Genomic DNA, 11,949 nt, shown 5'->3' with positions numbered 1-11,949 from the left:
TTCATATTTTATAAAATGATTTTTAAAACTATAATTTGGTTTCAATTCAAATACCTTTTTAATTGCTTTGTATGTTACATTTTTACTAGATTTGGTTCACAAGCGTAAGAAATACCAGCACAATTATTATCCAATGAAATATACTATATATAATCTCAGCAAAAAGGGAATATTCCCTTGCAAAATTATGAAATTGAACTTCATTCAAATCTTGGGAACTTTCTGACTAATGCAAAATGCACTCATTAAACCTGCCTAGTTTTGGTTGGAAAAATGCCAAACTATAAAACACACGTACAGACGCACATGACGCGCGCGCGTGTGGATTGCAGCATGTCGCCAAAGTTTTCAGCATTTCCAAATCTCATCTCAGAAACTTCAAACTATGGGTGTGTTTGGATGAAACCAAACCGTGATTTAGAAAAGTGATTTCGGAAAAAAGATTCTGAAAAGAATAGATTTTATGAAAAAGTGATTTTGAGAAGTGAGAGTGTTTAGATAGTTGTTATTAGAAGCACTTTTTATATATACAAATTACTAAAAAAAAGACAAAAGTTAATATGATAATTACAGAAAAAAATAGATTTTATGATACATTTTAATTTGAAGGAATAAAATTGTTAATAATATATTTTTTATTAACATAATTAATAATACATAAGATAATATAATTAATAAATAATTAATATGTATATATATTTATAAAATATAAGATTAAATATGTTTATAAAAAAAAAACAAGATACATATCCTATAGGCTCTCACACTCTCCCTTTTTTCTCTAAAAGCAAAAAAATTTTGTTTTTTCCAAAATCATGATTTGTGCAAATTGGGTGGGTATTTGGGTGACTTATCACTCAAACCATGGTTTGGGTCCCCAAACCATGGTTTGGAGTGTCATCCAAACGGTGCCTATATCGCGTGCCTGGGATTTTGCATTGGTGCAGGCATAGCAATTGAAGCAGAACAACAAGAAGATAATGACTGAGCCACAAAATCCAAAGGCGGTAACAAAGTACTCCTCCGGTCCTAATTATATGACCCAATTGACTTGTTTGAGGAGATTAAGGAAGTAAGTTAAGTTGGTTATTTATAATAAATAAATGTTGTCATTCCTAAAATATCCTTGCTAATTAAGTATATTGGCTAAAACTATCATTATTAGAAGGATTATCTTGGAAAAAAATGCATAAATATAAGAGACAAAATGGATTGGGTCTTATAATTAGGACCAAATAAAAAGTCAAATTGAGTCTTATAATAAGGACAGGAGGAGTATATATTAATAACAAGTTTACATACAAAGCTGCAAATTCAAGTCAACTAAAGGCTTGTTATTAAACACCATGAGGCAGTCCAGCGTTCGGGAATCCACCTGCAAGAGTCGTATGCTTGTAAGCAATTTGAAGCGGAGAAATTTTGTTTTTGTTTTTGTTTTTTTTCCTGATCTCAAGTTTTTAGGGAAAAAAATTCATACACAAACAACATCAACACGTTCACATACCTCAACATTCTCCATAATCTCATTCCCATTACAAAAAGAATCACATAAGTTAGGTATATGCATAAAATATTCAGTGTTAGCCTCATAGTCTCAGGCTACACTCGTACAGAATTAAATCGTCAGGCTAAAAATCTAATCTTTAGCTAAAATTAGAGCATACATTCTGTTATTCATCATCCTTGCCTATCCGTAAAAAGAATTATGTTTGTTGACCCCAAAATTCGAAACACATGAATAATAATCACTAATCATCGCCAACAAATCGGATAACTCTACAAAGAAGAAGATTTCTTTTTTCTTTTTTTTTTGGGTTTAGGTCACATAGGTTTGAACCCTATACCTCTCTACTCACACCCACCTACCTCACCCCTGCGTACCTTCGTTTTCGAACAAGCAAGAACTCCTGAAAATGAAAGAGAAGATAAATTGATGCACGGTAAAAGATTCTACTTTCCCCTTTCTCCAATGGCAGACAATTAAAAACATAATCCAAATCCTCCCGGAGACATACCAAAGATTTTCCAATGTGTAGAATTTTGTAAGGCAATCACCACTACAATTAGAAAAAGGGGCGAAACTGACAGCCAAGTTGAAAAGCCTTGTCATATGAATTCTCAATCTACGTTAAAAATAAAACAAGGCATAGATGATGCTCAAATCCTCAGTTAGCCTAATCAAAGAAGAGCCAAAAGAGATTAATTGCATTTCAAAAATCCGGCATCAACGAAAGCAAACCAACAATCTGGCTACCCCAGGAAAATAGAATCCCGATGCATACCATCATTTTCATATTCATATCAACACGCACCTTATTTCATTATAAAAAAAGATTATCTCAACAAAAATAATTACAATTACAAAACATCTTTGCACAGCGATTAATTAATCCAAAGGAAAGCAAACACACGTGCTCATACCACAATTTGATTGATGAGATTTTGATTCAAACACACCTGAGAAAAGCGGCAAGGTGCGAATCTCACGTCAGTGAGAAGCATGAGAAGAAGAAGAGGAAGAGTGAGAGTGGTGAGAGGAAGGAGAATTCATCCTATTGTAGATTTGTTCGCCGACGAGGTAAATGCCGAAGGCCACGAGGGCGATTCCAAGTCCAGGGGTGGCATGTCGGAGCTGATTCGAAAGCATCGGGTGCTTCCTCCACTCGTCTCTTCTCCTGAAAAATTCTCCGGTATGTCCCCTCGCCATTGTTCGCTGTTATGGCCTCACTGCTTCTCGTTCTCGCGGTCGTGGTCTTCTCCGGACGGCACTTGCATTTCAGATCATTCCCTCTTTCTGTTTGGTTGAATCGGGCTTTCCGCTGGGCTAGGCCCAAACTTGGCCTCTGCTATTGGGCTGATTAAATTATTGTCCAATGTTAAGCGTTTACGTTTTTTTTTTAATTAAAAAAAGTGCAAAAAATAACAAGATATTTAGCAAGTTTTAAGGTTCCTGATTTGAGGGTTTTTTTGCCCTGGCAAGTTTTAAGGTTTTAGGATGCTCGGCTATGCTTGATAATAGAAATCAAGATATTTAGCAAATCCATTATTTTGTGCATCCTAGATAAGACCTCCACAAGTAACTGCTACATTTACATTTACATAATTCACGGCGTCTTACTTGTAAAGAAAGCTTGTATGTCACTGAATTATGAAATTGTTGGCTGTTTTTGAACCCCATGCACTTCCCCATTCAAATGTTCAACTTTGTATTATTACGTGTTATACTTTCAGCAGCCGAAATTTATACAAGTTTTTTTGTATATTTCATTTCACTACGAGGGTGTTAAAATCAAGGCTACGTCCCCAAGTCCCCCATGGTAATAGACCATGTGGCATGAAACAATTTCAGATGTCATAGATACTACTTTCGATTGTTAATATAATGGTTAATTTGATATTCAATTTAACCTTAAATATAAAACCTTAATTTAGTTTGTTTCTCATATTCATTTATTTTTTTAAAATAATCTTTATAGTAATTATATGTATAAATATTTCATCAAATGATAATTCTAACTAATACATATAATTATGAAGGATAACAAATGTTTTTAATCTATCAGCTCTTATATTAAAAAAAAAAAAGACGTAATAATACTAGTGGAAAGATGTGACCTAGAAAATTTCCCATCCACAAAATTTGCTTTTGTCAAGTCAATATGCACTTTTTTTCTTCTCAGCACGTTGATGTTTTTGTCGATTTCCATTATTGCATGTTACGTTACGTCCCAAAGCATCCACGATGCTGCCTATTTTTGACATATTTCAATTCTTAATTTACTAGAATCATTTTGGTTATATGACTCGGGGAATTTTGATTCTCTAATGGTCAACCTTTTCTTAGACGCCTGATTTTCAATATGAAAAAGCTTATACTACTTCTGATCTAAATATAAGATTCATTTCATAACATAATTTATATTGGATTTTATATTCAAAACCGGAAGTAACACCATTTTCTTTCATATTTGACTTTTGTGTCATCAGGGTCTTTAAATATGAGGCATCTATAATTTTTAATGATATAATGATAAGTATATATTTTTTAAATATAAATATGTGATTGTCTAACATTTAAATAAATCATACATATATCATATTTCAATCCAAAATTTAAAAGAATAGAATATAACTTTTTTCCCGAAGTAACCAAGTAAAAATAAACAAAACAAGGAATAATTTTGAAGAAAGGAAACTCAAGGCTTTTAATGTCCCTCATTATGAATTTCTTAGATAAATTATGAATCAGAAGGAACAAGGGAACAAAGGTACCGAACCACATAACATTTACATTTCCCACTCACATTCTCGAAGAATCGTTCAAATGAAGAAAAAGGCATACGAAAAATTTCTGAAGATTTATCTCAATAACTAATAACTAATGCTTGATGAATCAACTTACTTACCTTTTGACCTCCCTTTTCATTGACTTACCACAGTCACTAAATAATGTAAAATGTCCAACTTTTTGTGTTCTAACCTGCTCACAAAAGAATTTGAAGAGGTTTGTTCAGAACTAAACAAAAACATGTCATATAAATTATTGGATAGACTGCTCACAATCAATAAACTGAATTTGTCATGTACATTCATATATATATATAAAGTAAATATTATGTCAAAAGTGAGTTCACCCATTAGAAAAAGAAAGAAAGAAAAAACCAATTCCTCCCAAAGGACAATAGTTACTATTGGCAAAGTTTCTAAATTAAAAAAAATTAGACAAACATCTTCAAAATTATATCTAAGTTTCTTATAAATTATGTCATGAAGCACCAAAACTTTTTGTACCCCAAAAAAAATATCTAAATTTTGTCCTTGGATTTCAGCTTTCTATCATAAAAGAAAACGTTCTAGGGATGGTGGAAGCCACAAGCTTAGCTCCAGCAAAGAAGCCCTAAAAGAACATCAAGAAGCTACCTTTACCCTTCTTCGCTTGCAGTTATTCCAACATAGAAGTCCCACGCAACCTGCGGCCCCGGAGCCTGACTCATATCCCCTACAGAAAATAAAGCAGTAAGCAGAATATACCAAATAATCTCTCGTTTCCAAGATTAAAGACATTAACATTCATAATATTTGACAAATCTCTTTATATCACTAAAACACTGTAGTAAGCTAGAGGTTGGAAGAGTTGCAAGAAGATCGTACAATATCTCCGACACATTCCAATGTGAAGAAGTCGTTACATGAACCATGTGTGAACCCAGATGCAAGAAAATTACGTCAAACCACTGAACTAGGTTATACTACTTGCAGTCCTTACTATAAGCATATAACAACTTTACATAAATTAATTAAAAGTAGTTATTTCTTATAAAATATCAAAACTACAGTCCATAAAGTTATTAATTAGTGGAGTTTGGTTAATCATAGGTGGAACAAGATTAATGCTTTGGGCAAAACATGTTATGAAACATGTAGGAAGGGCGTAATTTACAAGAGTTCCTTTCTTCTATATGATTACAATAGAAAAAGTGAATTGTGATTACCCAGCTGATGTAAAATAATAAATACCTTATTATCAAGCTTAAACAGAGGTTTGAAAGTTTTATTTATATTACTTTTCAAAAGCACAAAATCTAGGATTTCTTGGATTTTTATTTTGCCGCCTCACAGAGCACAAGTTTAAATAAAAAACCTCCTAAAACTAACCAACTTTCACTGCTAGGCCACAAGTAGTGGCTTACAAAGATTATTTCTAACATATAAAATGAAATCCTTGGAACAAGAGCATAAATTTCTAGTGTAAAAGATGAACATATTGAAAAATCGAAGAAATTAAGGACTTACAGATTATCTTTGTTGGAATTTGATGCTAAACTGCTACCGTGCAATAAACTTGGGGACATGGGACATCGGGCTCCGTTTCTACTAATCTGACCATTTTGTATGATTCTTCCGTGTTTAACTTTCAAAACTTTGACTTCATGATGAGGGTCATCTTCCCAACGCTGAGTGGAAAACCTTGTTGAATCAATGGACTCTACTGGGTCTTTACAGATAACATTTTCCTGAGGCAGTACCTGATTCTTCTCAGGTCTTGGATGATTCAAAAATCCTGGAGAACCTTTTTCTACAGCCTGAAGCCACGCAGTTTCCAGCCTCTGCTCACGTATAATAGATTCAACTCTGTGGGTGGGAATTTCCTGTTTATCCTCTCTCACACAGTTCCTCCCAGCCGTCAAATCTGATGAATCAATGACAGGCTGCAAGTTTTCATCCAGCAAAGGAAGAAAACTAGAATGACTACCCTTTTCATTTGCATGGTCTCCTTTTTTTGGTCTCTCACTTCCCATTGTTGATCCTGCCTGCATGATACCAGGTAGATTTTCACCTCCACCATCTGGCAAATGAATAATTCTAACCTCCACATTGCACCTGAGTACCATTTCCATTGAATTTGTAATACTACTCAAAAACCTTTCAGCCCTAATTTTAACATCTCTATCTCTGAATGCAACATATGCAACCAGAACACCTACAAGAAGAATGATATTAACTGATAGATATATGAAGAAATTGGAATAAAATGATAAAAAGTAGTAGCAAATTGAAAAACAGAAAGAAAGAAGATCTGCACTAGATGTATCACAAAATATTATAATTTCATTTAGTCAGCACAAGAGCATTCCATTAGCTGACAACCAATGGGTGCCATCCATAATAACGTGTAGTTGAATGTTGAGCTACAGGCTGTTGTAGAGTTTGAATTAATACCACGGTTACGACAATCATCTGGTATCTAGTTGCACAAGGGTGACAGCTAACTAATAATGTGTGTTAAGAGTTGCGCCTACGTAGTAAATACATTTTTAACAACCAAATATCTAGTTGTGCTGAAAAGCCTTGTCAGCTTACCTTCAACTTCACAAATAGATACAAGATTTCCATGATTGTGGAGAAGCTGCCTCAACGTCTTAGAGTGACACCTCCCTATACAACTTGCCCAGATATCAAGTAACTTCCCTGAATTTACACATCTTACCATCATATTCCCAGTAATAAGATCATCAGATGAAGCCGGCGTTGCATCATCATCTCCTAGAACTGGACTACTTGATGGCTGTGAACTCAAGCTGAAACCATCTGACTTAGACGATACATCCCATTGACCTCTAGAATCGCCATTCAAAGGTTGTTGCTGGGAAATAGGGGATGTTGACATTCGAGAAATATATCTAACATCCGATCTATGCTTTGGAGCAGTAACTTCTCTTGAAGCACTTGATGGATCATATTCGGAAGTCTTGCCGCTCTGCCTCCTTCCAGTGCCTGACTGGGTAAGATCTGGTGAAGGCATTGAACCAAGCTGTAGCAGGGTAGCTGTGAACCATGTTGAGCGTTCACTAGAAGTCCTTAACTGTTTCTCAGCCTCTGAGAGCAGCTTCAAAGCATGCTTTAACCTCCCCAACTCCGATTCATTCACTAATCATGAAACCCAAGCATGCATGTCAATAATTAATCAAGTAAAGTCCCCCATGAATATAATACATAAAGACAACCAAGTCCTAGAGGGATGCAAAGCACCCCTAAAACGAGAACAAGGAACTAAAAATACCAAGAACCAAGATCCCTTTCTCCAAATATGCAACCCTAAGGTCACAAGAGAAGAAAGAGCCAGGAAGTAGACTTGGATAACTTTGTGAAAATATTCACTCAACCACATAACCCTTCTTTTCCTTATATTTTCAATCATGTAAAAAGAAAAAAATTACAGCTGACAATTGTGAAGTTTCATCAAACAGAAAGTAAGAGAAAACCATTAAGATATACAAATGAGAATGTGGGTATGCATTACTCAGTCTAGAGAATAAATCAGTAAAATAGAACACTAATGGTAACCAAAGAAAAAAGAAGCCAGAAGCATCACACCATAGTAGACTACCGATGGTATATTTACCAGGGCAACACCTACATTAAAGAAGCTCGTGAGTCATGGTTTAAAAGTGCCAAAAGGCAACATTATAAATATCAAAATTAAGACAACGAAAGAGGGTAAAAATAATTTCAAGATCTTAAAAGAGATTGCACTCACAACTTCGTCCACCAAAATACGAATCACTAGGTTTGGCATCAATGACACTATATGATCCGGCAATGATGTCCATAATGAGGCATGCCATTTGTGATATCAAAATCATCGGATCAGCCACAAAATCCATCACTTCTCTGGCTCTCTTCACTGTTTCTGAGGTATCTGATGACATTGCTATCTCCAACAGCTCTAGTAGTTTTTCATCCGAGACAACACCCACCTGTTGCAGAAAATAAATGACAGCATTAAGTTCGAATGATGTGCTCAAAACAAAATTTCACTAAAACTGAAACGCTTCAGTTTTTCAGATTATGTCCTAAGATGATAGTCACAAAAAACTCACAAGTTCATTGACAAGTGAAGCAGTAATTCTTTTCCCCAGCAAACTCAGTTGTTCTAACATAGTTTCTGCATCTTGAAGCGAACCATCTGCATTCATAGCAATAAGGTCCAGCGCGTCTTTTTCAACATCCAGGTTCTCTTCAGCAGATAGTGTCCTTAATCTGGCCACAATATCACCATCTTTAATTTTGTTAAAAAGGTACTTCTGGCATCGAGACTGTATTGTTCGTGGAACATTCTCAAGATCAGTTGTTATAAATATGAACACAACTCGACTAGGTGGTTCTTCCAGAAACTTCAGAAATGCCAGCCATGTCTTAGAAGGAAGCAAGTGACACTCATCTATTACAAATACAGTGTATTGTGAGGAGGCTGATGGTGATCCTGCCGGTAGTCTTTTCAATAGATGTCTAACACTATCAATCCCTTGCTTATTGGTTCCATCAACTTCCAAGAAACTCCTACTCTTTCCAGAATTGAGATCAGTGCAATTCCTGCAGTATCCACAAGGCTTACTTAAATCAGGAGCCTTACAATTAAGAGCAGCTGCAAAAATTCTGGCTGTTGAAGTTTTACCAGTGCCACGTGGACCTTGGAAAAGATAAATGGGCGCAATTCTATCCCTTGAAATAGCATTCATAAGTGACTGAGCCACAATGTTCTGGCCAATCAAGTCATCAAAGGAAATAGGTTTATACTTCTGACTGAAACTAGTAGCATTTTCTAGTGTGCCTTCCTCATCCCCTTCCCCCTCCACAGCCACAATCTCCAAAACATCTTGACTCCTACAACTTGATGACCATCTCCTTCCATCTAACCTGCTTAAACCCTCAAGATAAAGTTCCCCTAAGTTCGTGGAAAGTTCATCATCGCTCCTTCCAGTTCCTACAGACGAGCCTCCTCTAACATCACCACTGCTGGTGAGCAGTGGAAGAACACCATGAGCGCTCCTTGAAGAAACTCTCCACTTGGTAGGGCTTGATGATAAGGACCTCCGGTGTCTTGTATAGATACTTTGACTTCCACAAAATAAGCTACTTCCTTTCCTCCTCAAAGTCTCTGAAAGAGAAGGAGAATAACAACTCCTACACATCCCTCTATTTTTTGGAGTCCTCTTGGACCAATAACAAGGAATCCCGCATCCCCTCTGGCCAGGCAAATCCAAGTGATCGTCTACCTCATCATCACCATAATTCAATGAGCTTGTCGTGGCATCCCAGGATCCAACAGTACTTGAATTATAGTGACCAAACCTATTATAAGAGCAGGTTGATAACGCAGGCGTGCTATAAGTATAAGAAGAGTCCTCAGTTCGGCTACCTCTCAGTAACTTTGAGGAAGAACGAGACCAATTCTTACGCTTGAGTTTCAACAGCAAACGAGACGACCCTAAAATTCGCCTTAAATCCTCAGAATTGTAGTAATCCTCAGTATCATCAGACTGTTCAATTGAGTCCTCTAGAAATGTCTTGGAATTTACAAACTTCCTACCCAAATTGGTTGCTGGTTTCCGATATTTTGACAAGCTATCCGAATATGTGTTAGTTTTCTTACTCTTTCTCTTGATACTGCCCATTTTTCTTCTGGCCGAAGAAAAATTATTAGCGTCTTTACACCGGAAAATAGAAGAACGTCTCCCATCTCGCAAGTAAGTGTTGCTCTTCGAATCACAACCTCGAGCATCACTCAAGGAATCCTCGAAACTTCCCAGAAGCGATGAAGAAGAACCGTCGTTGGCGCCACCAGCAGCAGCAACCTCATCATCTTCTTCTTCCTCTACGAAGTCGTTTTTGGCCACTCCACTCTTGTCGCCTGACGATTTGTGATTCTCCCAGTTGCACAACAACCCGCTATTCTCTTTTCCACTGTACAAATTGTTCTTCCATGCAGAAGCGGAAGCAGCAGCAACGGATCTCGATGAACTAAGAGGTGACTTCCAGGACGACGTCGTACCAGGATCCCTCAAGACACGAGCAGCTTTATGAATTTGAGCGAGGTCCTTCTTCTTGAGATGAAGCTTGCTAGGATCAGAAACCCGCCTTTCAGACATAATTTTTAGCAACTTCGAACCTTCAAACTCAAACCAATGCCTCAGAATCAAAGAGAAGCAAGACTGAATTCCATGTATTTACAGAACAAAAAATACAAATTTTCACACTTGGAATCAACGACCAGAGGAAAAAGTGTAAAGCTGCAGAAATGATGAAAGAATGGAAGGTGGCGGAACAGCAAATGAGTTATAGGAACTTGTGAGAGCAGATCCGTGAGGAGTTGCTAAAGCTGTGTCTGTGCCTGTCTCTATGTCTTTGTCTGTTTCTTAGGGTTCTTCTACTTGGCGCCCCAATTCAATTCTTGAAATCCTCGACACTGTTGTGACTGTGACTGGGGCGCAGAGAGAGAGAGAGAGAGGGAGGGAGATTCTCTGGTAGCCTTCTGATTTTGGGTGATGAACTCATTCAAAGTACATACATGGAAAGGAAATAATAAAACAGGGGGAAAATTACTTTTAAGATCTGAGAATCTAAAGTATTTATGTTAATTTTTTTAAAAAAAATATCAATTCAATAATTTTGAAAATGACATTCTGCTTAAAGAGGGTTAAATTTTATAAATCTTCACTGGAAAAAAAATGAGAACCCTGTGTGCAGGATTTGGAGATTATCGACAATGACATGAGAATGTCTTGACTACATTTCTTAATTTTTTTTTGGACAACTTATTAATATTTCTCTTAAGGCCTTAAATCCTTTCGTATGTTAAATGTAAGAATTTGATAATTAATTTGTAAGCATCAATAAAATTAGTAAGTTATTTTTTTAAATAAATGTATATTAATTTTTCTAAAATTTTTAATCACTTGTATTGAAAATTATAAATCATGAATAAAAAATAATTTAATAGCTCAATTAATATAATTGTTCAGAAAAAGAATTATAAATTTATGAGAAAAAGTAAATAGAATTTGTATATTTAGGATCAAAATACACCAGCTATTGAATTTAAAATGAGACGGAGTATTTAATTAACCTTATGTATAAGTAGTTTGGGTTTTGAAGCTTGTTTTAAATACAAGGTAAAAATAGAAAAGAAGCTTGTTTTAAATAAAAATAAATGTGATTTTTTTAATGTCTTCAATTTGACAAAATTATTTAGAGAAAATAGCAATTAGGTCCCATTTAAAGGAATTAAATACAAAAAAGTTCCTTGAAATCATAAAATTATTTTAAAGTCCCAAAAAAAATTTTGCATTAAATTTTATTTGTTTACTTACCAAATTACCCTTTTTTTTTTAGTTTGCATTGACAACCGAAAGAGTAATAGTTGACAACTCAGGGTGCAAGGATTGACAACTATCGCGACTGATTTGACAACTTATGGTGTGATATGCTGAGAAAATATATTGTCAAACCAGCCGCGATAGTTGTCAATCCTTACACCCTGAGTTGTCAACCACTACTCTTTCAATTGTCAATACAAATTTAAAAAAAAAGTAATTTGATAATTAAATAAATAAAATTTATTGTAAAAGGTCATTTGAAACTTCAGAATAATTTCATGATTTTAAGAGA

The 11,949-nt window shown here is 35.4% G+C and overlaps 1 protein-coding gene across 1 annotated transcript; it reads right to left on the bottom strand.

Moving 5' to 3' along the window:
- Positions 1 to 4,179: 4,179 nt before the first annotated feature.
- LOC114721261 (protein STICHEL) lies at positions 4,180 to 10,731 on the bottom strand. Its single transcript, XM_028907097.1, has 6 exons — positions 8,382 to 10,731; positions 8,039 to 8,258; positions 6,862 to 7,428; positions 5,794 to 6,481; positions 4,921 to 4,999; positions 4,180 to 4,480 (listed from the first exon to the last, which is right to left on the bottom strand). The coding sequence occupies exons 1-6, from the start codon at positions 10,428 to 10,430 to the stop codon at positions 4,403 to 4,405; spliced, it is 3,681 nt and encodes a 1,226-aa protein (XP_028762930.1). The 5' UTR covers positions 10,431 to 10,731; the 3' UTR covers positions 4,180 to 4,402.
- Between the last annotated feature and the right edge of the window lie 1,218 nt (positions 10,732 to 11,949).

This window comes from Neltuma alba, unplaced genomic scaffold, assembly GCF_004799145.2.
Source record: "Neltuma alba isolate B1F8T4 unplaced genomic scaffold, ASM479914v2 tig00012014_pilon, whole genome shotgun sequence".
In the NCBI taxonomy this organism is placed as follows: Eukaryota; Viridiplantae; Streptophyta; class Magnoliopsida; order Fabales; family Fabaceae; genus Neltuma; species Neltuma alba.
This window is presented reverse-complemented; position numbering and strand designations above follow the sequence as displayed.

Coding starts and splice junctions, on each gene's coding strand:
- LOC114721261 (XM_028907097.1), bottom strand. CDS start 10,430: ATGTCTGAAAGGCGGGTTTCTGATCCTAGCAAGCTTCATCTCAAGAAG. Junction 7,429..8,038: donor GTATTTTGGTGGACGAAGTT/GTGAGTGCAATC, acceptor TTTCATGATTAG/TGAATGAATCGGAGTTGGGG. Junction 6,482..6,861: donor ATCTATTTGTGAAGTTGAAG/GTAAGCTGACAA, acceptor TTCTTCTTGTAG/GTGTTCTGGTTGCATATGTT.